This window comes from Populus trichocarpa, chromosome 19, assembly GCF_000002775.5.
Source record: "Populus trichocarpa isolate Nisqually-1 chromosome 19, P.trichocarpa_v4.1, whole genome shotgun sequence".
Classification (NCBI taxonomy): domain Eukaryota; kingdom Viridiplantae; phylum Streptophyta; class Magnoliopsida; order Malpighiales; family Salicaceae; genus Populus; species Populus trichocarpa.
In genome coordinates this window covers 12,174,288-12,201,736 of record NC_037303.2, presented here as the reverse complement: position 1 = coordinate 12,201,736, position 27,449 = coordinate 12,174,288, and the positions used below count along the sequence as shown (strand labels likewise).

The 27,449-nt window shown below is 33.3% G+C and overlaps 3 protein-coding genes across 3 annotated transcripts; 1 reads left to right on the top strand and 2 right to left on the bottom strand.

Moving 5' to 3' along the window:
- The first annotated feature begins 325 nt into the window (after nt 1-325).
- Nucleotides 326-2,314, top strand: LOC7475796 (transcription factor TCP23). Its single transcript, XM_024590875.2, has one exon. It carries the CDS (start codon nt 820-822, stop codon nt 2,071-2,073), a length of 1,254 nt encoding a protein of 417 aa, XP_024446643.2. The 5' UTR covers nt 326-819; the 3' UTR covers nt 2,074-2,314.
- A 3,467-nt stretch (nt 2,315-5,781) lies between these two features.
- LOC7475795 (uncharacterized) lies at nt 5,782-8,290 on the bottom strand. The gene is made up of 2 exons (XM_002325512.4): nt 8,105-8,290; nt 5,782-6,205 (listed from the first exon to the last, which is right to left on the bottom strand). Exons 1-2 carry the CDS (start codon nt 8,175-8,177, stop codon nt 5,988-5,990), a joined length of 291 nt encoding a protein of 96 aa, XP_002325548.1. The 5' UTR covers nt 8,178-8,290; the 3' UTR covers nt 5,782-5,987.
- Nucleotides 8,291-12,001: 3,711 nt separating this feature from the next.
- LOC7475794 (uncharacterized) lies at nt 12,002-16,475 on the bottom strand. Its single transcript, XM_024591086.2, has 5 exons — nt 15,457-16,475; nt 14,339-14,800; nt 13,677-14,054; nt 13,529-13,596; nt 12,002-12,404 (listed from the first exon to the last, which is right to left on the bottom strand). Exons 1-5 carry the CDS (start codon nt 16,048-16,050, stop codon nt 12,197-12,199), a joined length of 1,710 nt encoding a protein of 569 aa, XP_024446854.2. The 5' UTR covers nt 16,051-16,475; the 3' UTR covers nt 12,002-12,196.
- Between the last annotated feature and the right edge of the window lie 10,974 nt (nt 16,476-27,449).

Genomic DNA, 27,449 nt, shown 5'->3' with positions numbered 1-27,449 from the left:
ATGGGTTGTTAGAGTTGATCATTAACGTCATCATGATCGTCATTATGAACAAGAAAACTAAAAAAATGGGCAAGAAAAAGCAAAAAGATAGAAGATGGATCATCATGGATAGGTTAATAAAAGCTAATCAGAGAAGAAAAGGTCCCCTATTTGTGGTGTCTTTTATCTATATATCAGTGATTAAGATGTTTTTTTTTTTTTTTTCTTTTTGCTCAGCTTAATTTTCAACACTATGATGCCAAAAAGTCCTTAGCCCCTTCTTCTCAAATAGTATAACAGTAGAAGATTTTGAGATATGAAATCTTGGAAGCCAAGCCCTACTTATTGCTACGAGTACTAACATTCCTCTCTCTCTCTCATTTTATGGAGGAAGAGGGAGAAAAAGAGACCCCACGAGTGGGGCACCATTACTGTAATCTTACAGGCCCAGCTATACTGATTCTTTTTTAGCTTTATTGGCTCTCGTTTCTCTCTCTTTGTAGAGGGACAGCAGTCAATCACAAGGAAGAAAAGAAGATCCCCACGCACTACCAGACTATCAGTGCAGTGCTGTGCTGTGCTGTGTCTTGTGAGAGAAAAAGAGAAAGAGAGAGTCAAGATATCACAATTCACAAGATCAAGAAGAAATCCACAAGTTCTTTCTCTCTTTTTTTGTGTTCTTTTAACCTTATTTTCGTTTTCAGAAGTAGTGGTGTGACTCGAAGAAGAAGAAGAAGAAGAAGAAAATATGAGATAGAACCAAGCGATTATTATTGAAAGTAGTCTAGGTTTTGGGGAAGAAGAAGAGGTGGTTGCTTGGAGTTGAAAGCACCACCCCAGATGGAATTAATGGAGTCACAAAGAAATACTCGTAACCAACAAAGAAACATTGGTGCTGACGAAGATCGCCATGGCCAAAAAGAGGAATCAGTAGCAGCTTCACTGCAATTAGTAGTCCCTCTTGGAAGTCAATCATCACAGCTTCAACAACAACATGGGTCTACTTCTACTACAACAACTAGCCAGGGCCCATTTATGGGCTCCATATCTAGCCAAATTGGTGTCCATCCTTCCACTTCAACTTCCAATTCTACCATTACAAAATCCACCATAAAGAGGCCATCAAAAGACCGCCATACCAAGGTAGATGGCCGCGGCCGACGCATCCGGATGCCAGCCATGTGTGCGGCACGTGTCTTTCAGCTCACAAGAGAATTAGGCCATAAATCTGATGGAGAAACCATCGAGTGGTTACTACAGCAAGCTGAGCCTTCCATAATTGCTACAACTGGTACTGGTACAATTCCTGCCAATTTCTCCACTTTGAATGTTTCTTTACGTAGTAGTGGTGCTACTATTTCAGCACCTGCATCAAAATCAGCTCCTCTTTCTTTTCATAGTGGATTAGCTTTCTATGATGCTAATGATGCCAGCGAAACTCGAAGAGCTATGGCATCTAACCCTCATATGTTAGGATTCCACCATCAGTTGTATCCTCAAAATCTTGTCTCAGATGATAATTACATGAGGAAGACTTTTCGAGAAGATCTTTTTAAGGAAACCACACAGCAACAAAGCACGGAAACAATTGAAGCTAGTAATTCTGCTAAATCAAGAACTGGAGTTCAAGATCAAGAAACAGCCAGTTCTTTTAGGCCAGCAACAAACATTCTGCCAACTCCAATGTGGGCAGTTGGGCCGGCCGCAACCACAAATGGTGGCAATACATTTTGGATGTTACCGGTCGGAGGTGGTGCCACCCAAGCAGCTGCCGTTACAGAACCCCAGATGTGGACTTTTCCTACAGCAGGAGCAGCAGCTGGAGTGACATCAATGCAAAGAGTGAATTTTGGTGGCAGCGGCCGCGTTTCGAACCCAGTTCAACTTGGTTCCATGATAGTGCAGCAGCAAGTGGGAGCTAATCAGCAGCTTGGATTAGGACTGTCAGAGAGTAATATGGGGATGATATTTGGTGGTGTGAATGCTTATAGCAGTAGTAGGGTTGGTTTGGGCATGGATCTAGAGCAAAATAATCAAGAAAAACAGCCACAAGGCAGTGACAGTGGAGATGAAAACCCTAATGATTCTCAATAATATTGTCAAAATAAGCAACTATTTTTCAGTCTAAATTCGATCGGTTTTGTTTGCGGCTGTCTTTTATTGCTTTGGTAATGGCTTTTTAGCAGTCATTTTTTGAGCTAAAACTATCCGGGTGTCTCTTTTGATTTTCTTAATTCGCTTTGTAATCGTAGAGTTGCCTTTTGGCTTCTTGAAAGCAGCCATTGTTGATTGTTAGCCATGTTTGTTCATATGAAAAGAAATGCGATTCTATGCATAGATTGGTGTAAAAAATGCCTTTATACTTGATGATTTTGTGCTACAACATGAATTCAGTGGTCACTCTCCTGTCATTATGAGAAGTTACAAGTTTGAATCAAGAATTGAACTTGGCCGGCCCCCGGAGGGTCAGAGAAGGCCCCATTTCTCTACCAAGATCTGGCCATAGTTTCAAGTTTCCATGTTCCTTTGTACCGAAGAGATTTTGGTGGGTAAAAGGTAAGAGTACATCAATTATTATTATTTTTCTTTTTATAGAAAACATACTCTTTATTCTTCTTGATTTTTTTTAATTGTTTCTTTATATATATAATTCAAGTTATAGTGTTACATATTAAAAAAAAGAGACATATATAAAGAAACATAAAACATGTTCGATTAATTAAGAAATATAAATATAAAATAAATCTATTAATTTATTACGAGACATAAACTCAACGCTATTTCTCTTTTTTCTTGTGCTAAAATGTTCGTTGATTTTTTTATATATATAGAATATGAAGAAATAAAACCAAGGTTTGGAGACAGCAATATATATATATATTATGACAGTAACATTGCTAAGCACACACATTAACCAAAAGGCCAAAACAACTTTGTTATTTCTGCAACCACATTTGTCCCATGACAGCAGTCTTATCATGATCTGTACAAAGAAATCTCTTTTATGGGATAAATAAATCTATCTGCAGAAATCTTCATTGTTTATATTCCAAGTTCTTGCGGTTGTTGTCGTGAGCAAATGATTATTATATAAAGGAAATGGAAAAACAACAAGAGATCAGTATAACTAAAAGGTTACAGAGAATTTAAGTATCTTAAAAATGGGATTCTCCTACCACATTATGTTCGAGACAGGGAACCATAAAGAGTGTAAGAATGGAGGATGGCTTTGCCAGTTTCCACATGGCCCTTCATTAATGGATTAGGAGGATCCATCTTCTTTTTCATGGCTTGATTTGTTGGATTAGGGTTTGCTTGGTTATCCACCTGTAACATATACGCAAATGGTGAAGAATCTCTGGTCGTCTACCTTTTGTCCTTCTCGTATCCTATTTTACCCCAAAAAACCCAGTCGCTATATCATCCTTTTTCTTACTTAGATTTTTCCTTTGCCAAAATAAATTTTTACCAAGGGAAACTTTGTTTTATGTAAAATAATTTAATTTATTGTGTTTGTTTTATGTAAAATATTTTGTTAAAATATTGATTAGTGTAAAATACTTTAATGTTTTAAAGACAATTAATTATGAAATCAGTTTATATTAAAAATATTTTTTATTTATAAAATTACATAAAATGCTTTACAAATAATAATCAAATCGTAATATCATATAACTATTTTAAAAATTATCACTAATCCTATTACACAGGATCATCTCTTTTTCTTTCACCACTATAATCATCATCTTTAATATTCTCGATTATCATCTCATCACTCTCACTACTATAATTACTTTATCATCTTTGTTATTTCATTACCATTATTTTTTTATAGTATTATAGTATTACCTAGCAATATTGTATAACTTTCATAAAAAATATTTTATGATAAATTCATAATTAAAATATTTTGTATAAATATCCCTTTAAGTCTTTAATTTCTCATTGTGATTGTTTTATATATATATATATATATATATATATATATATATAATAATTGAGATTTCAATGTGATTGTAATAAAAATCAAATTTTAAATCTTTAATATGAGATATTAAAGAGTAAATCCGAGTTTGACAATCAAAACCAATGTCATCCAATGAGTAAGATTTTGAAGGGAGTATATATAAGGGGAGACCATAATTTATTTATTTATTTTTATAGTAAATAGGCCAATCAAGATGCCAAAGACCTGAACATCAATGGCTTCAGTCTCATAGTTCCAGTGAGAAAATAACCACAAGAATAAATTATATATATATAAAAATGAAGGCATTTTAGTTTTATTTAATTTTTAACCAAGAAAGGAGAGATTCAAAAGCATATATATATATATATATATATATATATGCTAGAATACTTCTTAATGAGCTATATATAAGAGGTGGTTCAACCTCAGACGTATAAGATTTAGGTTTAATATTTCTCAATACTTTCTTGTGGAACCCTATACTGCAAAGTTTAAGACTTAGAGAATGTGATCATTAATAATGATTAAGAATATTCGAACTAGTTTTTTGAATATTAGAAAAGAAAAAAAAAAACCAGCACCTCTCTATTTTACTGCCATTTTCTGGGCAAGGAATTGAAAGCTCTAATAATGCATGATCCAAAGCATAGTGGAAGTAAGTAAGGTAGGCAGATGGAAGGAATGACTTAAAAATAGCTCCCACGCTATATTAAAAGAGTTTAAGACACAGATATATAATTTCTAACAACAACATGGACATTTTCAATTCCAACATTAAATCTTAATTCTTACCGAATGTTGATTGTTGTTGTTCTTAATATTATCATCATAATTATTATCATTATTACTAATATTAATATTAATATTAATATTAATATTATCGAAAGGGATGTTGCAGCATCGTTTAAATCTTCTTTGACATGATAGTATATATATTATATAGTCCACTGGCAGAAAGCAGCATGATTAAACCAAAGTCGGGACTCCCTGCAATTATTGACCATGGTTAGCACCCAAGATGCTCTCTAGCTAAGCTTATCCAAAAGAACATGATCACAGCCGTCACATCTCTCGAATCTTCATAATTTTTAACATCCAACTTTTAATTTGTCCTAAAGCAAAATGGTCTATATCTTAAAGCACCTTCGCCATTGTTCAAGAAAGAAAAAAAACCATGGCACCTTCAACTTTTCATGCATAGACCATGGCCACCTTTACCTTGTGATTACTTTATGCAACACATGGAATAGAGAAGTGATAAATCAACAGCCGCTCAAGACGATAGATAGAGACGAATTAGTAACCAATTATTCGAGCCCGTTTGGTAATTTAGTAGTAGGGCAGGCTATCCATGAAAACCATGTTCTGAGATTTGAATCCCCAAACGTTGTTAAAGAGGAACGAATCCCCTCATCATCCATCACAAACATGGATTGTTATTCATCGACGAACATCAATGAATAGAAACTGGATCCAAGATTTTCCAAACCAAACAGCAAAGTCGAAAACCACAGTAATCTTTGATAAGACTCTGTAAATACATGGCGGCACTTCGCAAAAGTGATGGATAACCATTCCAACAGCGTCCAATTTGCGAATGTTCAGATGCCGAGGATATACAAGAACATTTAAAGCTAGCAGAATGCGAGGCAAAAAGAAAGGGCTAAATGGCCAGGGCAAATACTTTGGTAAAACAAGATGGTAGAAAATTGAATGATAACCCGTTCCACTAGGATGTGCCTCACGACCATATCATCTCATCACAACAGCAAAAAGAAATTTGAATTCTCAAGTGATCTGAGGCATGATAGACAAAGCAAAGTATAATAACATTCGACGGAATTGGTTTCCCTACAGGAGGATATTATTAAGATGCAGTATTGAATGTTTATTTCCAAAAATAAACAGTGAAAAGCAAATTGAACAGTGAAAAAAAAAACAAATAGGAAAACTATCAAATTGAACCCATGTCAACAATCCACAACACAGGTGCTACAAACTTGTTCCAGTTATTGCAAAAGAAGCTCTGAATAATGACCTAGCCAGATGCGGTCTTTTTCTGCTGGAAAATGACAGCATAGATAGGAACCAGGACTCCAATGCTGAAGGCAGTGAATACAGCAATAGGCATTTTGATTTTCTGATACTTCATCCTGTCCAAATTGTACATGTGCTTTGCATGAAGATAGAATGGTTCATCATGGCCATGACCTCCTCCCATCCTCTTCACCCCTGTTGAGTGGATACCTCTATTCACTGTCACAAGACACGACCGGTTATTTCTTCTGTTAATTCAGTCCTAGTACCATAAGAATAATCCTGACATAAACCAGCCACAAATAGGCTGGGAGCAAAAGCAGTTGAGGAAGAATAAAGTTCTGAATAAGCTTCTTTCAACATTTCAAAATGACTTTGGGAGAGAGAGAGAGAGGGGAAGGAAAATGGGAGTGGACAAGATGCAGTATTTTTTTTCAAAACAAGAAGCCTGCCTTAAGAAATTAACTTATGTAAAAGAACTAATGTGAACAAGATGTTTACCAAAATTTATAATCACATTCAAAACTATCTAATAGAAACTTCAGCAAGTACAATCCAAAGAGGGAGACATGGACAATAACTGCATAGACACTTAAAAGTATTACAACTCAATCATGTCTTCCAGCACTCTTCCATGGAGTTTATCAAATCTATTAAAAAAAACAGACCAGAAGGACACCAGGGTGTTATCTGCTGATGTAGATGGCTGTGGCATCCAATTCTCCCACCTAACCAATCTCTATCAGAAAAAAAGAGTAGAGTAACAAGAGGGGGTGACAAAAACTAGTTGGCAAAGGAAGGGAATTGTTGATGCAGCACCTCCGCTTCACTGATAAAAGGTATTATGCTCACTAAATCTACCTTTCCAGCAAAATGAATCCAACAGATCATCTCTTCACATCTGGCAACAATCCATTTCTCACTCATCTTTGCATGAAACCACGACATGAAGTTTATCTAAAACCTCATAGTTCACACATCCATCAACAGCATCTGCAATCCCATACAATCTTAAGCTGGGATGACATAGGATTAGATAGAATTGGCAAAAGCAAAGATGTTTGCTAGATAGGTTTGGTTGAAGACTAAAATGCAATATAATGGATTTACACGTATTTCATTTATCAATTAAACACTAAAATACATTGAATTTACTCAATTGTACTGAAAGCTGTAGCTTTCTTATTACATACCCCTGATAATTAAAAGACAAGATCTTGTTTTTTTCACAATAAAACAAGAGCTGAGTTTTTTTTTAAGAAAAAAAAAACACAGATACCAAAGAGAGGATCTAAACAATCATTTTAATTTGTTTTGTTGCATGAATTAATGTAAAAAGCTTACAAACTTTTAGTAAGACCAACCAAGGTTCCATAACAACATGCATTTATCATTCAACACGATTGTCAGTGTATATTTCACCCATATGATCATTATTATACCCTCTTACTAGTGGGGAAATAATAATCTTCATTGAAAGCAAAACTATGTCCACGTGGGTAAGAAAAAGCTTGCCAAATAGCTTGTCTTCATACAACAATAGCCAAGCCTCGATCCCAGACAATAACCGACTTCATAGAGTAAATATTACCTTACACTGGCCATTACATTTCATTGCAGACTAAAAAGATTCGAAACAGCTCAATTATAATCCTAATAAATGTGCAATGACTCTTATCACAGTATATTGAACATTACCTAATAATAAAAAAACAAGGCAAGAAACGAATAGCTAATCCAAGTTTGCAGGCACAATAATACACTTCAGCTGCAAATTTTAGTCTTTTCCATGATGTATAAACAATACCCAGTAAACATTAACCCTCTCACAAATTATAAAACAAAACCCACAATTTCACTTAAAAAAAAAAAACACCAGAAACCAGTCATACATGAAAACATCAAAAAACCTAGTATCAGATCTAACAAGAACATAACCCTCCATTTCTATCCTAAGACCAAAATCCCAAAACCAATAAAATCCCAGTTACCCCCTACTTTCCCTCACTTTCTGATCAACCAAAACAGACCACAATAGAATTTTTTTTTTTTTTTGATAAATAATCAAAAGGCTTACTAATTAAGATCTTTGTGGTTGAAAACAAGAGAGTTACTGACCTGACTTGGATAGAAGAGATTCGGAAGCAGTGAATAGCTTGGAGGCGGATCTAAGACCGTTGTTCAACGCCATCTCTTTTGCTGTTTTACCTGACAGAAATGGATCAAAAACTCTTCCTCACACACACTTTTGTTTTTCAGGTTTCTATTCCACCGGCTGGTTGCATTAAAAAATTGAGTGATGATGGATTGGCTCTAGGGTTGATGGTTTTTGGGCTGTCTTGGGCTATTTCTTGGCCCAATTTCACGACGTTTCCTATTTTTTAAGAAGGATTTTTAATTTTTTTAAATAATATCTTAGGGCCAGCAATCACTAAAGTCAGCCTCACCGCCGTCCAAAATCAACAGATTGACTGATGTGTTGGTGAGTACTTTACCAACAGCTTTTTTAATTGTACAAAACTAAAAATACCCTCAAGAACAATTAACAATAACAAACATACTAAAAAAAATTACCACAAAACCCCTAAATACAAGGCTAAAAAATTGGAATAATATGGGTAATGTTGTAATTTTACTGTTTGACCAACACATGAAAATACAAAATTGTCCCTGTGCATAATACTTTGAATAATTTTATTTAAGGTTAAAATTTATTATTTTACTATGTATTTCCAAACACAAATATCAAAGTAACTCCATTTAATTCCCAAAAACATTCATGACTTCTACCAAGTAAAGGTTAAAGAAAAAATAACTAAAAGCAAGACAGTAATTACACTATTAAAATAAATAGTAAGAGGTGTGTCTGTCTATATATATATATATATATATATATATATATATATATATATATATATATATATACATATAGAATTTGCAGCTTCTGCAGCATTATGGTGGACCCCATTGTTTTTGTTAACTTTTTATTTTATTTTTTATTTTTTTAAAAAGGATGGGACGTGGGAGTTGACTTGCTGAAGCTTGTACGGAGGAATTGATCATAATTTTGAAATTTGGTCTGGAGAGTCGATCCAGAATCTAGCTACTCGGGGTTAAAATTCAACCAGGTTGTAGAAAAAATAAGGTAAGAAAAAACCCGGTGTGACTCGGTTGACTCGGCAAGACCCGGCTAAAAATTCAGTTGCAACCCGTTGATTTTTGTTTCCTTTTACTAAAATAATGTCGTTTTGATTTATAAAAAAAAATTAACCCGATCGATCTAGTGACCCAGTCAAAACCCGAAACTCGGATCTTGGACGGAGTGAGGTCTGAAAACTATAATATTGATATCATGACTATTATTGAAATACCATGGGTTACATTGACACTTACGAAAAATAGGATTGTTATGAAAAATATTAAAAATACAGGAAAGTGATAAAATGAACCTAAAATTAGAGGTACCAAAGTGTTCCTTTTCGTACGTGAAGGCATGGTCTTTATCAATTTACGCCTAATCGCTATGAATATAATTATTACTCTAACCACATTTTCCTGCCATTCTTGTTTGTCTGGATAATAAACGAAATTACTAATAAGAAAAGAAATATTTAATTAATTAAATTAGTAAATTCAAAATAAATATTTACTAATTTTAGGTTTGAATTTACTAATTTAATTAATTAAATATTTCTTTTCTTATTATAAATGAATATATTAATGTTCATGCAAGAAATAGGATGACACAAAATTCAATTTGAAGAGAGAGGCTGGCTTCATTAGAACTAAATATGTCTCGATTATTATCCAAAATAAATATGCTTGTGTAAACACTTTGGCACATGAAATTGAAAAATCTATGCTCTGATTGTCTTCAGGGAAACCGAGGATCACGGCATCCTGTCTGTTTTAGATTAATTTTCCCGAAGACCAAATCTGTCAGCCACTTAGGCTTACCAGCATGTTTGAATAGGTTTAATATGATATATATGTCTGTTATTCGCATGTTCATAGATTGCTGAGCAGACTAAAGAATGACAAAGGGAAGGAGAAGCAATATGATTTTTCATATTAAAAAAGCTCCAGATTAAAATATAGATAGATAGATCGATGAAGACATACATATTGTGAGATGCAGGCTCTATCTTTGACGCAATAAATAAATAAATAAATAAAAATGTCACGTTCCTTTTGCAAATGGCAAGCTCCTGAAGAGCCTGAATTGTCTGTGACGAGCTAGCTAGGAAGTTATGCAACTCTCTAGATTCCCCTTCTCTCTCCCTCTTGTGGAGTTCATCGGAGGCTCTAGTCTTCCGATCCTTGCATCTTGATTCTCTTCATTTGAGGCTTTAGTCCTACTTTTCCGAGGTCCGTCTATCTTTATGGGAGTGGCTCCCCCCACCCCGCCCTTCTTATCCCTCCACTCACTCGGAGCTTAGGGTCTTTTCATATCTATCCTTTCTTGGTTCTGATCTGGATTTCAAGTGCTTTAAGTGTTTAGTTATGTTCCCTTCTACAACCTTTTTTTCCCTAGTTCGTTAATGGATGGCAAAGATATTGACAGGGAGTTTCATGCTCATGTCAACTATTCTGGGAGGAAGTTGCTGTGTTTGCTCGGCTGTATAGGAATAGGATTGGCGGTTCATTTGGCTTCTGAGGTGGCGAGTGTGTTAAAAAGTGGCGGGTGTAGGTGGTGTGCTAAAGGGTTAATCCGTCGTTGCTAGATTCAGAAAGTTGAAATCGAGATGTATTATATTCTTTCGTAATTGAGATGTATTGTTCTGTAATAGAGATGTTGCAATGGTAGATTGGACATCGTACTGTGCTTTGCAATTTACATGTATTTGATTTTCTCATCAATGATATACTGTATCTCGTGTTTTTTTTAATCTTTATTTTTTATAAAGCATTAGGTTACTGTTCTAAAAAAAAGACAAAAACAATAAAAACAAAAGAAATAATACAATAAAAATAGAGATATAATTATGTTAAATAATAATGTACGAGTTACTGTGATTATCTTTATATTTTATTAGATTACGATGAATAAGATAAAATAAAAAAATAAAAAAATTTATTTTATCTTTAATAAGTATTATTATTAAAATTACATATTTTAAAAAATAATACTTCAGCAAGTGTTAAAATTAATAATATTATAATAACTCTAATTATAAAATCAGTACTATTTTGGTAGGTTGATCCAGAAACCTAGCCAACTTGAGGATTGAATTAGTCCGAGTTTAAAAAAATAAAAGAAGAATTGACTCAACCTAACCTGGTTAAAAACTCAAGTTAACCAGGATAAAACATGAATCAAAAACATGTTGAATTTTTTTATAAAAAAATAGTCAAAACAAGGCTGCTTTGATTATTTAAAAAAAAAACAGGTCAACCTTCTTGACCTACAACCTGAACCTTATATCAAATTGACTCTCTAATTAAGCTTTAAAACAATGATAATAATTATTTTTATTCTTATGTTAACCTGGGTCAACCCGAATCGACCCTCCTGATATGCGACTCGAGACTTGCCCTAAGTTAACCTCCAAGTTGGTTTTTAAAACAATGATAATAACCACTTCTCAACCTCACTCGTGACTCAAGTTTTCTCATATCGACTCCCGAATTATATTTTAAAAATATGATAATAATCATTTTTATTCTTACATAGACTCGAGTCAACCCGACCCATGACTCAAGCCTCGACCTTTGACCTAAGCTTTTTCCTAAGATTATCTTTGAATTGAGTTTTAAAACTATGATAATAATCATTTTTATTATTATATATCTTAATTAAATAATTTAGGAATTAAAAAAAAATTACAATGATATTTTAGAAATAATAAATAATCTCTCCAGAAATATATCTTATTTGTACCTCATGTTTTAAAAATAAATTCCCTCTAAAATTAATATACTAAATATATTTTTATCTCTACCATCTATACTTCTTCTATCCTAGAAGAATAACCAAGCATACCTTATATTTCGTAAAGAATAAAGCTTCAGGCCTAAAGCAACCAAACATTGGATTACCAAAGCATTCAACAATCATACAACCATCTCTACATCTCTAAATCCTAAGTGTTAAAACCATTTTTACATCCACAAAGAAACTAGTCACATCATCCAGAGACATGTCAGACAAACACGCAGGTACCTCTTTACGTGATCCTGGGGTCAAGAAAACCAGGGCCAGACAGACAATCACTGGCCAGACATGAATGACATTGCCCGAGTAAAATCTAAGGATTTGAGAGCAGACTCGGGGAAGTGTGCTCCGTTTGGTAAAAGCAATCCACCTTCATGAGGTAGTACGACCTTTCGCTGGTTAACACCACCGTCACCCTTTGTAGATGGAACTTCCTTCATTTTCTTCACATGTTTGAAAAACTCTGCAACTTGGCGCGCATAGCTTCACAAAGAACATCATTAACCAAATTAGTCCAACAGCATATGGGGCTTTAAGAATCAAGCGTGTATAAGAATTTTCAGCATAACCACTAATAATTTAATAAACCTTCCATGCCAGGAAACAAGAGCATTTTGATTTTCCTCACTGATTGCAGAACTCATTCAAGTTGGTGGTACATGCCTACTACACTTTTCAAATGGGGCTACAGACCAGGAGGCAGCAATATAATTCTAATTATAACAATAACTACAATGATAAACTTCTCATCAATATTCCACTCATGAATTCAACATGTCTTCGCTTTTGTTTTCGTACAAGCACAAGAGAGTCATAGTGTGTGTGTTTGTGTTTTTTTTTCATTCGATAGCTGTAGAGTGCAACATTGAGTGCAATGTCAGTCAGCATGTTTGTACCATTTTTTTTTTTTTAAGACTTGACATATGAGAGACATGGTTGTACAATAAACTTAAATTTCCTGCTCCTGCGCAGCACACAGACAGGCCCTCTGTATCAGACTCCTCAATTAAAATTAAAAATAAAAACTTAAACATACTAAATTTGGTAATATGACTGTTCGCACACAGCAATTTAACACCAAATTACAAATAAATTGGATTTATGCTAGTGCAGCCACCAATTAGGGAGATATAATGATACAGCCAGCTTCAAAAGATTGGCCAAGAAACTGAAAGTACATGGGAAGACTTGTGTTTGCTGTATTCTTACAGAGAAGGACTGTAACTTAAAGCTTAGTGGTAGCAAGCCACAACTTGAAGTTATCTGGAGTTCGTTAATTGGAGCTAAGTTCGTTAATTGGAGCTAACTCTCTTTTCAATGCAATTTTGCGGGGTAAGATATATTATTTTATCCATTGCCCTTCTAAGTTGTTTCATTATTGTTTCTACATTGGTGGATGCCATTTTAAAAGGTTTTTCTGGCATTTTCTACATTAGAGAGGATGCCTATTCTCCTCCTTTTAATTCAACATTGTTCCTATTAATAAATTCTTATTCTCTATCTAAAACATCGTATGTATTACGGCAAGGGTGACCATTTTAAAACAAAATAAAATCATATTTCTGCTCTTAAGATGAGAGATTTAAGTAAAATGATGGCTATCTTACTTCTCCTTGGCTTCAACATCCCTGCTGAAGTCAATGTTGGCTTCACAGTCAAGAATCAAAGCAGGGACCTGCTCAGAACAAAAGCGAAGTAAGACAGTTTTTCTTTTCAATCATGTGAATTTCATAGAAAAGGGTACGCGTTTGATACCTTTTGAATACTTGAGTGCATATGATCACCTTCCAAATAGAACACCCTGTCTCTTATATCAGGATGTAGGGCATTATCCAAATTTAAAGGTAGCTTACTCACAGAAAGTACCCCATGATTACCACTTTCAAATGGGAAAAGCCAGCTCTCATGCTTGTCATGCAAGTCACGAAGATAATCTAGGCTGACTCCACCTTCCTCAGTTCTTTTCCTATGCATCATTCTCTTGTGGCAAGTATCAGGACTTGCTCTAAGGTAGATGAAAGCATCAGGAATAAGCCCAGGCAAAACTGAGACAACTGGATCAAACCAGGAGTCATAAATGCTGATCTCCATCTCATTCATCCACTTTGCTTCATGCACAGCTCGTACGAAGACCTTTATCAAGTAAGAGTGAGATTAAAATTTATCAGCCTTGAACGCTTAAATCAGGTTTTTGTTCCTCTCGCATGGGATCAACCAAATGAGAAAGAACTGCAAGGTTTTGAATCCATGTTTGATCATAATCAAACTTGAACAAAAATCCAAAGTCCTTTAATCCAATCATTAGGGATGTAAGAGAACAGCCAATCAGTATGCTTTGGCCCTTCTGGTAAAAATGAATTACATTAACTAATATAACTATTTGTCAACTTTAAAACCATGATTCAAAGGATGCTTACCATTCTGTCGCTGAAGACACTTCTTTCCATCAACCTGAGTGGCTTCAGCCCACCAGATGATTCTCTTTCCTGCATAACCCTTGTCACAAAGACATAATTCTGGAAGGTATAGGCATACCTTGATGGGTCAGCATAGAAAGCATCAAGTATATTAAAGTGGTCAGGCCCAACATCCTGCCACTTATCAATGGGTTCAGGCACCACCTCAACAAGATCTCGTAGCTCAATTGTATCACTAACTATTCTCTTAAGAAATGTTGTCTTTCCAACACTGATATTTCCCTCAACACAAAACGTGAGTCGCTTCTTAGGTTTGGGCCTTGCATCAGAATTCAAATCCTTTAACTCTTCATCCACGCTCTCTTTGATGAAAGTTGTTATGCTCTCAGCATGATTTTTGTGAATAATTCCCACAGAACTCTGTAAATACTCAACCATTGTCTCGCTGGATTTTCCAAGAAACTGCAACAAGTAACCCAGAATTCCTGTTGGTAACTTAGTATACAGTCAGAGAGAGAGAGATGGACTATGTCCAACCTTTGAATGAAATTTCCTCCATTCACCATTAAACATCGAATTATACTTGCTCTATTGAACTATTTATTTGAATCCGCGACCATAGAAGTCTGGAAATCACATGCAATCAGTAAGCCCAATTTAGACCGGCATAAGAGATCACCTTTAACAAATATTGAATTGCAGTTTTACAACAGTATAAAGCTAACTGGACCAAACAATTACATCTATAGAAGTGATTCCTCTGTTCTCATCAAAACACGAAGTGAAATTTAATCTCTTAAGATGTTTGCTCAACTCCATGTCTGTAAGAACTTGGTACCAATGACAATCATTGCGTCCAATTAGGACATGATTATAATGAATCTTGCATTCCTATAGTTACAAAATTCTAAAACTACTGGCATTTAGCAAAATCATCAGCACCAAAAGGAGCTGGTTCGCATAAACAAAACCAAAACCCCATTTCAACTCTCCTAAATCTAAACCTAAAACCCATCAAACCAATACTTCATACACAGCAAACAAACTCCAAATCAGGAAAAAAAACCTACAGAAAAATAACACCAAAATTTAAAAATAACGAAAACAATGACCATTACCTTATCCTTATAAAACTGCTTAAGCTCAGCCATTCCTGTGAACCCTTTCTCCACCAATTTCCTCAAATTCTTCGGCCCTACACCAGGAATTATCAACAAATCAGCATTCCCCTCCATATCACCACCCGTCCCCTTCTGCCTCCTACTCAACCTCGCGGCCTTTTCCTCCGCACCCTTTTCAATCTTTTCACCTTTTCCTTCCTCATCTCCATCCCCACTACTCCGCACACCTTCACCAGCCGCCAAAGCCGCAGCAGTCACAACAGACCCTTCCTGCCCACCCGCCACTGTGCAATACCACGCCGGCCGTGCCACCACCCATGACCTGGTTGGGGTATTTGTTATAAGCCCAACAGCGCAACGGGAAGCACTGCAGGCAGTCGTTGAATAGAAGCGGGAGGGCAGTGCGGGTGCGAGAGTGAGTTTTTTAGCTAAAGAGGCAGCTAAAGAGGAGCTATTACTGTAAAAATAAGTAGCAGCTGGCATCGAAAGAGAAATATAGGAATAGTTTTTGTTTTTAAAGAGAAAATAATTAGTAGAAACAGAAGTACAGAGGAGGGGGCTTGAGGGGTTTCTTTGTAGTAACTTCTGCATCCCTCCTAACAAGCATTTGAGCTCACTTCCTTCTCCTTTGAGTAAATATCATGTCTGTTCCTGTCCGTCTATCTGCCTCTGTCTGCATATATTCTTGTGTGGGATAGTCAGGGGAGGCGGGAAGGCGAAGGATGCTGTATTGTTAAATGGGGTTTTGCCCTAAGAAGAGGGATTTTAGGGTTTGGCTTAGGGTTCTGTCAGTGGGAGGTTTATTTTGTTTTGTCTTGTCTTGGGTATCTACTTAAAAGCATATTGTCCTGTTCTACGACCTGGTTTCACGGATTTAGGGAAGGGGGATTGTCCTTTGGGTTTTTGGCAGACAAAACAGAGGAGCTTTCTCTCTCTCTCTTTCTTTCTAGGAATACTCACAGTGACAGAGATTTTTCAACAATAAAACATTTAAAAAACTGGGAGGCCAGGAGTCTATTCCGACTCTGATCCGATTGTGTTTTAAATGTTGTTTTTTAAAAAAAAAATTGAGTTTTTTGTTTTAAATAATTTTTAAAAATAAAAAATATTATTTTATTATGTTAATAAATTAAAAAATTGAAAAAACAACTATCCGGAAACATCCCACCTGTGTAGCAGATCGCACCACGTTATTATCTGTTTTTAATAAGATTGCAGCATGTTATTGGAAGATTCTATCTCTTGTCCGGGATTAAGCATAGGCAAAATGATAGGCAATATCTTCCTCTCTGGTGTTCTTAACCGGAAATCTCTTCTCCTGGCCGTTGCCGGATCGGAGTGCAACAAAAAGATTGTGTTGAGTGGCCCACGAAGGAGATTTTTGCCGGAATTTGACGCTAACGTTTACAAAGGTTTGAGGAGGAGGAACATAAGCTGCCGGGGGAGTGGGTTGCTTGTTGTAGTCGACGGGTCATCAATAGAAAGGGAAGGATAAATTTAATCTCTTGTTCCTAGCATCAGTTGCATTAGTTTCTTTTAAAAAATAAATATTTTTATTAGTTTTTTTTATTTTGTTTAACAATACTAATATTAGTTAGATTTTATATTAACTTTATAACTATTTATTTTCTTTTTTTCTTTTTCAATGAAATTTAGACCGAGTAGTATAAATAGGTTCTTTAACTTATTTCTGGTTGAGTTTTCATATTTTAAGATTTTAATTTAGAATTTAAAAAGATATATTTTTATATTTATTTTAAATTGTCTAAAACGTTTTTGATAGTGTTGTTATTGCTTTTGATTTTTAAGAAATAAATGATATCAAGCAAAAAGTTGGGGTTTTTTTTTTTTAAAAAAAGTAAAAGTATTAATAGGAAAATGAAGATTTATACATGCAAATTAATTTGTTTCAATTAATTTTTAATTATTACTCTTCTTACAAAATACAATTACGTACCACATTGAGTATTGAATATCTTAATTTGTGTATATACTTAATTTTTAATTATAGTTAAAAAAATATATTATTTTGATATATTTTCAAGAAAAAGCATTTTGAAAAACAATCACAACCACACTTCGGGTATGTTTGAGATTGTGATAGCGGTGACGATTTAAAGTGTGTTTTACTTAGAAATACATTAAAATAAAATTTATTTTTAAAAAAAAGTTATTTTTGACATCAACACATCAAAACAATCTAAAAATATAAAAATAAATTTTATTTTAAACAAAAAAAATTCTAAAATTTAAAACAATATACCACATTTTCAAGCACACCCTTCCACCCACCTCAAAAATTCGTAGTTTTCCCGCACAAGACATTCAAATTCTTAGAAAAGTATTCTCTTGAAGGGGGAAAAAATCCTACAAAAATATGGGATGGGCTTCCCATTTCCTTCTCGGCTGTCGTGGACATTAACATTCAAGTAAGACCCGGCCCGAACTGGGTGCCCAAGAGCCTGCTGAAGTTGGACCTCGCTGGCAGTAGAGGGCCAAGCCCACCCATCAAGCCCAAAACATATTATAAACAATCCAGGCTAATTATGTTCTGTTAAAATAAAAGCCAATGGTCACTATTTTGGGTTCAAAAAAACCTAGCCCATAGCTTTAACTTTAGTATTTCTATCAATGAAAATCCCACATCACCATTTTTGTCTCCTTTCTCTTGAGTTGCATTTATTAATTAATTTGATCATTATTAGTTCAGCTAAAACATGGAGAAAAGGTATAATTATGAAACTTGCCTATTATTTCTACAAATATATAATCATACCCTGTGTACTACTTTAATTCTAATTCTTTGCTCATTTTAGTTTCAAATTCTTAAGGAGCTCCACATATTTTCTTTTATATTATGCTCTTTTGTACATTAAATCTAGTGGATACTAACTATTTCAAGCTCCCTTATGGGATGAATATTTTTTTCTAACAAAAACTTAAACATGTAGGTTTTTTCAACATGTTATTTTATATAAAAAATATTTAATGTAAATTGAAAAATTAATACACATAATGAAAAAATATCATTAATGATAACTAAATATGTATTTGAAAAAGTCGAGAGGAGAATGTAAATAAAAATATTTAATCTCGTAACATGGAACATTTACCCGATAATGTTCAATGACTGTGTTAATTAAAATCAATTTTTTTATTTAATCAAATGATAGAAGAAATAAACACACAAATAAAATTAATTTAATAAAATCAAAGAGAAAAAATATTTTGCAAGGTTGCACCTATTAGAAATATTATCCAAAAAAAATATTTTTAGTTTTTAAAAATAAAGTTCAATATATAAAACATAAAAAAAATTATAGATAAATTAGAATAACATTGCCAAAAATTAAATACATATAAAATAATTAAAAAACCAACCACTATTTAAAAAAGAGTAAATACAAAAACAAAACAAAAATCATAGAGAAGTGATATTAATTTAAATATAAATTAAAAATATTTTAAAAAAAAACATAAAATAAAATCATAATTAAAAAAAAATGAGGTCAGATGTTAGTAGATTTGACCCATTTACAAAGAGCCCGCGCGTGGGCCTTCAAGAGCAACCCACGGGAAGGCTTGATTTTAAAAACAATTCAATTGAAGCTGACGACATGTCATCCACTCGATATTCTTTGGGAAAAAAATTCTTGACGACACTTCATCTGGTTTTTCCTAAATTTCAACCACTTTGGGGCTAAAAAATATTCTTGGTTCGTGTATTTTATCCAAAAACTCATTCTTAACCTATTTTAAACCCAAAACACCTAGAAAAGAATCTAAACACTTTAACAAACCCATAAATGACCTTAAAAAACAAAACAAAAAACACATAAAAATCTAAAATCAACTCGAAAAAAAAACTTCACGAGCTCAGATATGAAGTTTTAGACAATTTCACAGTAAAAAACACATCTAAGTGTAACTACCCTAACCAAATGAAAACCCTGTTGATACGAAGATCATTCATTTTGGTGATTGAAATCAGTGTCAAAACTAATTTTCTCTCTTTACCACCAGAATCCAATGATCTTCCTCTCACTTTTCTCAAATCATGGACTAAAACAATAAGAAAAATAAAATTTTGTACCATGAATTGTAAAAATATTAAGAGACCAAATACTTATAACATGTAAAGTTAATCTGAGGAATAGAGTGAATTTTTTTTTTTTATAATAATCAATTGATTTATTAATTAAACAGTCATTCAGATAATGATAAGGAGAAATACAATGAATTAAAAAAGAAACTAAAACAAAAAAGTTAAAAAAAAAATTTTGTAAGAAATTTATGATGCATTTTTTACTTTGATTCTCCACCTTGTAATTTTTCTTTTTAGTAAACAAATTTAATTCAGCTATTCTTTAATTTATGCTAAAAACAGCGCAATCTTCTAAAAAGAGAGAGTTAAAAGACCAAAATAAAATTAAAGAAAGAAAAACTTTGAACAATAAGTCTACGGTAATGTGTTACTTTCAGTGTTTTCAATAAAATGGACGATACACTTTGTTTTTCCATTTGTCCCCTGAAGAAAACTCCTGGCCTCGCCACTGGTTTTATTAATGGCCATGTGTTTGACCCTATAGACTGCACCATTTAATTAATCAATAAGAACATTTTCCCAACAGTTTTATGCGTTCGATTATAGTACTAATCTAGCTTTAAAAACCAAGTGTGTTAAGAATATTAAATACAACGATGATGGCAACCAGTTGTGTTATTGGCTCTCCTCTCCCATTTTTCTCAGGTTGCCATGATGATCATCTCCAAGTGGGGGTTTGATTTCTCTGGTATACAATGCGGCTGCCAATTGCCAGCATCAAAATTCTTAGCTGGGGCTAACTAGAAGGCTTTTCTTTCCTCAGCATGTGACAATTAGGTGAATTATAGATGCCATGGAAGCTCGACAGTGACATGGAGAGGTGTCACAGTCCAGAGAGAGATGCAACAGGTCAACAGAGTTAGGTAGGTGTAACATGGGTTCTTGCGTGCAGCTCTTCTAGATGCAAATCCAACTCCGATTAATTTCCCTGTCTTTTCTTATCAATCATTTTACACGGCAGAAACCCTAAGGGAAAAACCAAAAGTAGCCAGATCCATGCATTGATGAACAAAGACAAAGGTAGCTGTAGTTTCTAACGTCACTAAGCCTATCAGCCTCTACCTTTCATTTTCTGGATGCCATGGCCTGCGTCTTTGCAGCTGCTAGTGCTTAACCCTCTGTGTAGTTAATTTCTATGATTTTTTGTTTTTTATATTATCCTCGTTATTTCCATCTTATTCCTTCAAATATCTCTCACAAAAACGCGAGTAGATAAGTATTTTAAAAAATGTAATTTTAACATTAATTTATTCTCTTTTAGTGTAGTAAATAGGATTGATTTTTAGATATTGAATTTCATTTAGAATTCAACTTTTGACACATAAAATGATTCTAAAAATTTCATTAAAACCTCTAATTAAATTGAATCCAATTAAAAAGTTACAAAAATATAAATGATTAGTAGACTAAAATATTAACTTAATCAATTATCTCAAGTCAAGAAGATTACAGCTGAAACCAAGATTATAACTCATATATAATAATAAAATTAGAACAAAATCCAGGTCCCAGCAGGGACCTAATATTTTTTTTTAATTTTTTTTTCCAATAAAAGGCTCCATGCGCATTACACAATTGAAGTAAGATCACTCCCCTGCTTTATATCTAAATTCTTCTCACCCTTATTAATATATATTTATAATTCAATCTTTGATCAATATAAATAAAGATTAAGTTCTTTTTTTCAAAAGTTTAAAAATATATTCTTTACATAAACCCAATCTACTCAAAATAACTCAATATTACTTTCTTGATATTTCTTAATATTTAAACCCATAAAATCTCAAGTTTTAATCATGTCATCTTTTTTCTTTTTTAGTTTTTTTAGTTTAGCGTGGGTGTCCGGGCCAGCTTGTGCGCACCTCGACTAATCCCACGGGCCCTGAAGTTAACGACCATGTAAGTCTCCAGTAGCCATCATATGAACAACCACAGGGCTTGAACCTGAGACCACAGAAAGAGTAAACCTCTTGGTCCCAAATTCTTACCACTGAGCCACCACCTAGATGGTTAATAATGTCTCTTTGAATCTTGTCGTCATTATATTTTTAATCCAAGATTCAATTACCTGTCATTTGTTGCTGAGTTGCGCTTACGAGTGGCACAAGACAAGAGAGGCTCAACACGACGTGAACTCTGTAGATGCCACCTGAGCTCTACTAGTTTTTGATAGATAAATGGGCACTTTACAGAGAGGTGCTTTCTTCCTATCATGTGATTACAGGCTTATTCTATGAAGGAGTCGGCATTGATGGTGTCACTCCTAAAACTAAACACACTAGGGTTCTGTGGGTAACGTGTTCTAACCCTTTTTTTTTTCTTTTTTCTTTTTTTGATCTTCTAGATGATAGTTGCTTCTACTTTCTCATCACCGTCTAATATATATATCACCGAAATTAAGTTTTAAATAGTAGTAAAATGGAGAAAAATGTGCATGGACAAACAAGAAAGGGGCCAAAAATCAGACCCCACGAATTGATGACAAGAGACAGGGGCAGTTAAAATCTCTAACATCACTTTTCTACCCACCCTTTGATCAATCTTCAAAGGTTAAATGTAAATTACTCCATTATTTATTAATCAAGAAAAGAACCCCAGCCACATGGGTCACGTAAATTGCTTCCTTCTACGCTATATACAGGTAGATGGGCTCGCGTGGAATAATGGCCTAGTTGACTTAAAATTCAAGTTTATTAGAGAAAAATAAGTTTAGAAAATTCAAGTTTATTAGTGGTTAGCTTGATAAATATATGCGTTTTTTTTTTAAATTATGATTGAAGTTATTGATAATCAAAAAGTATTTTTAAAATATTTTGATAAAAATAAGGTTTAAATTGGTATTAAAAAATCAATTCAATCAAAATGATTAACCTATTAGATGAGATTCTAAGATATGATTTATATTATTCTTTAACACACCCTTTCAAATGATAATCTTTTAGGCTTGAGACTTACAGACTAACATTATCTCGTGTTTAATTTTTTTTATCAAATAAATAGGGATGAGATTTAAACTCGTGGCCGCTTAGTCATTAAAATTCTGATATTATATTAAAAAATCATCTCAACCCAAACATTTAAACTATTAAATAAATTTTTAAAATATAATTTATATTATTCCTTTATAATAACCTCAAATATATTTATAAATCTCATATCTCTCTCTGGGATAAGAACAAGAAAAGAAGGTAATTTTGGTACGTTAAAAGTAACAAAAGGTGAAAAAAAATTAAATGGCATAATGATTGATTGAACCCAAGTAAAAAAAGTCGGTAGAAAATGCTTCCGAGGATGGACATCAGTTATAGATGGATCCCACAAATAAAAAAATGGTTTGGTTTTATACAAACATAAAAGCTACCTAAAACAGGCTATATGTCTATATCCAAGGTCAAAGGGTGACTAATTAATCAAGATATCCTTGTCTGTGGGCAGGTATATATCCATTTTCTTACTATGAATTCCTTTTTAATTTATTTTTGGATAAAAATGTTGCTGTAATTGTCATTATGAGGCTATAAATAAACTCATTTATTCCTATTTAGGATTAATGCATGTTTAAATGGGGATAATGCTCCTCAGCTACATAATAATCAAATAAATTATGGTAATGAGAAGGGAAGTTACTAATTATAACTGTTTGTGTTTTAATATTTTAATTATAATTAAAACAATCAATTTATTGTTGTTTTTAACTTCAACCATAGTTTTTTTTTTAAATGATTAGTTAATTTTCCAATGAGGGGGCAAGACTTATAAGATACAACCTAATTAAAGGAGTTCTTCTAATTAAATCTTTTACAATTCAGACGTTTCCTACCCTAATTCCCCTGTTCTTCAATTTTCCTCACTCTAATTTCTTTATGCTTCCCATATGGGCTTTGACAAGCAAAGAGGAGGCAAAAAATACTATACAAAGGACCAAGCAAGAATATATATATATATATATAGAAATGGATTATGGCAGACAGAAAACTCTTTCATCCATCAACTGCTAAACATGGGCGCATGCAGAGTCAGATTGACAGGCAAAGCAAAAGGGTGCCTCATGCTTGTACGTAAGCTTGAATATTGCTCGTTCACCTAATTAGGTTTGCAAAGGCACAGAAAACACCCGACCACATGTACCACACGCACCAATTAACTTGCATAATAAATGTCTATAAATGAATATGAATCAACCAAACATTTCTACTTGAAGGAGTTATATATATATATATATTAAAGGAAGCTTAGATATATAGCAAAGGCATTGGGTACCTGTAGACAACTGGAAATTTAATTTGTTTAAAGAAAAGGAAGGGTCAAATTTGTTTGGATGGCTAAAATCCCATGAATTCCCATTAATATTTGCAGGGATCACATATACCTCAGTACTGCATGGGCACATGACACCCTCTCTTTCTCTCCGGTGACCCTTCCTCGCCACCAAACCCTAACTAACCTAAACTGTTCGATCTCTTCTCTTCACAATTTCCCATAATTTTAATCCTAGATTCGCTTACCTACCTACCTCCCAAACATGTCACATGTTCTTTTCGTCTCTCCCCAGTAAGCGAGATTGATGTGGTTCTGAAATTAAATCCTTTGACTATACTGATAAATAAGGTTTAAGCTACTACTGCGCCCGAGAGGTTTGCCTATGGCCAATATATATGGGATAGTATAAGCTCTCTCTTGTCTCCTGACCACCATAGGTGTTTTGCAAAATCTGAAAAACCACACTAGCTTGTACCGGTAGGGATTTGGATAGTTTAATACAGAAGATGGCCAGATTATTATTATTATTATTATTATATGCGCATTAATCAATTATGCACAGATCATAGTATCATCAGCCAGTCCCATGCATACAAGCTAGCTTGAATCTCACACGTTGCACAAGGAAACATAAACTACTAGCTTACGTGTCTATAGTTAATGAATTGGGAGAGAGTTCCGGCATGCTTTGTGGACCATGCATGTAATAAGATTCCATACAAACACGTGGTTTATGATTTTTATATATATGCCAATTTATAAACCAATTACGGTCCCGTGGATTGTTGGTAAGCCTATCTCTTTTGCTTTGGCATTTTCCCCTTTGGTGCTATTAAGGTTCTAGAAGTACCAACTAAACCACCGGCGGTCGGTCTAGGACTATAAAAACACAATCAGAGTACCCTGATTTGTATTGTCAATTTTACTAGGTTGTTGAGCACATAACAGCACAGTTAATTCGTGCAAACCATAAGGCACGAAACACACATGGTTTATAAATTTGACTAGTATATTTGCTGGCGCTGTATTACGGGTCTAATTAAAAATATTAAAAATATGAAGAATTTTTTGATAATTTTATTAAATTTAATTAAATAATTTGATTTTTAAACTTGCTAACTCGGTTGTTTACCTGACTTGAGTTTTGAGTTAAACTGTGTGGAAGTTAATTCAAAGTGAATTATTTAATTTAATAGGTCTAAAGAAAACTTGAATGACCGGTAAAAACATGACATGACTTTTAAAAATCTTTAAGACGATGCTTTTTCTTAATATTGAGACGATGTCAAATTGGATTGACCTCGGTTACCTTGTGACTTGGGTCATGTATTTCAATGGGTTTGATTACTTTGTTTTTTATGTAAATTCTTTTTATTTATTTTTATAATAAAATTAGATGCTTACAAAATCGAGCACCAACCCTAAAAAAATATTTATTTGAGATCGTGATAACCCTATAGGAAGTAGAAAAAAATAAATCGTGAATTCTATTTCTCAGCCAATCCAATATTAGAGAAGAATGAAAAAAAAACAATTAGAAAAATTAAAGGACCAAAAACTAAAAAGCAAACATATCAGGTTTGATGGGTAAACCTGTTAAACCCGTGAATCAGGTAACTAGAGCCAACAAGTTAAACATGTAAACCAGGTAATGGACTCCATTAGAATTAATAACTTGTTTTTTTTCTAAACTATTTTTTATTTAACTATATGATAACAAAAATAAACGATTGCAAAATCAAGCGTCAAATCAATACTTAGACCTTTTTTTAAGACATGATAACCTCATAGAAAGTAAAATGAAACAAATTATGAAACTCAATTCTCAACAAACCCAATATCGAGGGATGAAATCAAGAAAAATAATTATTTTTTAAAAAAGAGAAAATTTCGCTAAACCCGTCAACAGGCCAATGGACGTTCTAAAACTTAATGACATGTTTTTTTTTCAAAACTATTTTTTTAACTATATGATAAAGAGAAAAATAAACGATCACATAATTGAGTTGAATTAATAAAAAGAAAAACTATTGTTAAACCCGCTAACCTGGGCAACGGGGTTACCTTGCCAAACTTGTAAACCGGGTCATTGACTCCGCAAAGTTTAATAACCTAGTTTTTTTTTAAATTATTTTTTATTTAATTAAACTTTTTTTAAAATAGATCATATCGCAATACTGAAATATTTTTCTGATACTACTCTGATGTTGAAATATTTTTTTGATATCGCAATAATTATGTAAAAGACAAATTCATACCGCTATACTGAAATATTTTTCTAATACTACTCTGATGTTGAAATATTTTTTTGATATCGCAATAATTATGTAAAAGATAAATTAAAATAAATTATCAATTCTAAATTTCTATAAACACATCATATAAGGACTAAATTAAAAAAAAAATAACCAAAGAAGAAAAGAGATGAAAAAAACTATGGTCGCAATTCAAAGTGCTAATAGGTGCGTTGAAACGTTTTTTTACACGACTTTTAACTTTCTACTTAATCCTATAAATACATCATATAAGAATTAAATTAAAAAAATAACCATAGAAAAAAAGAGATGAAAAAAAACTATGGTCACAATTTAAATTGCTAAGAAGTGCGTGGAAACTTTTTTTCTCACGCCTTTTAACTTTATACTTAATTTGTGTTTTAATTACTGTAGGTTTGACCACTTCCGTCGTCCTGTCTATTTTCTACCTTTGTTAGGTAACATAAAACCATCTCTAGCCGACGAGGTTTTAACTTAATTTGTGCTCATGTCTAAAGTTTAAATTCGAACAATCTTTTTTTAAAAAAAAAAGAGAAGAAAAGAAAGTACAAATTGTTAATTTGTAATCACTAAAGCAGTTAATTAGTCTAGTTGGGGAGATTTAAAGGAAATAAAATCCTTAAACAAAATTATAAATAAGAGATTTTAAAATATTTAAGAAATATTTTATTATTATTATTATTCATGCATGTCTGATAATTAGGTTCTTGGATAATTTTTATTTTGTATTCAGAATTTTTTATTAAATAGAGGTAATTTTCATTTCATAAAATATAATTGATAAATATATCTTATTTATTCTAATTTTTTTTTTGTTAATTATTAATGAGCTTTTATGAAGATAGAGAGAAAGAAGGAGAAATAAATATAGAAGTTAGAGAAGAAGAATGATTATTTTTATGTCTTAGAGTATAAGGTTTCAAATATTTTTTTTGTATACTCATGCTTCCTTTTATATTAATTGGCTTGACCTGCTTCATACAACGTAGGAGAGGTAGAGATATAATCTCATAATAGTAAAATAATATTACTCTACTACTCGTTTCATCACATCTAATTAATATAAATATGGACCGCTTGTTCGTATTTAATGGAATGTGATAGGTATCATAATTACTAATCCATGCCCGGAGTACAAGATGTTCAGTGTGGAGTTACCTTTTAGCTATACATTGAATCTAAAAGGAGTTGGGTTCAACTCATACACTGAACCCAAGAGGAATTGGGTTAACTTGTGACTGCACCCAATAATGGTTAGAGATGAGCTCACCATAGCCTAACTAGCCTAGGGTTGGATGCAAATGCGCCCTTGCCCAACTTAGAGTTGGATGCGGGCACGTCATAACCCA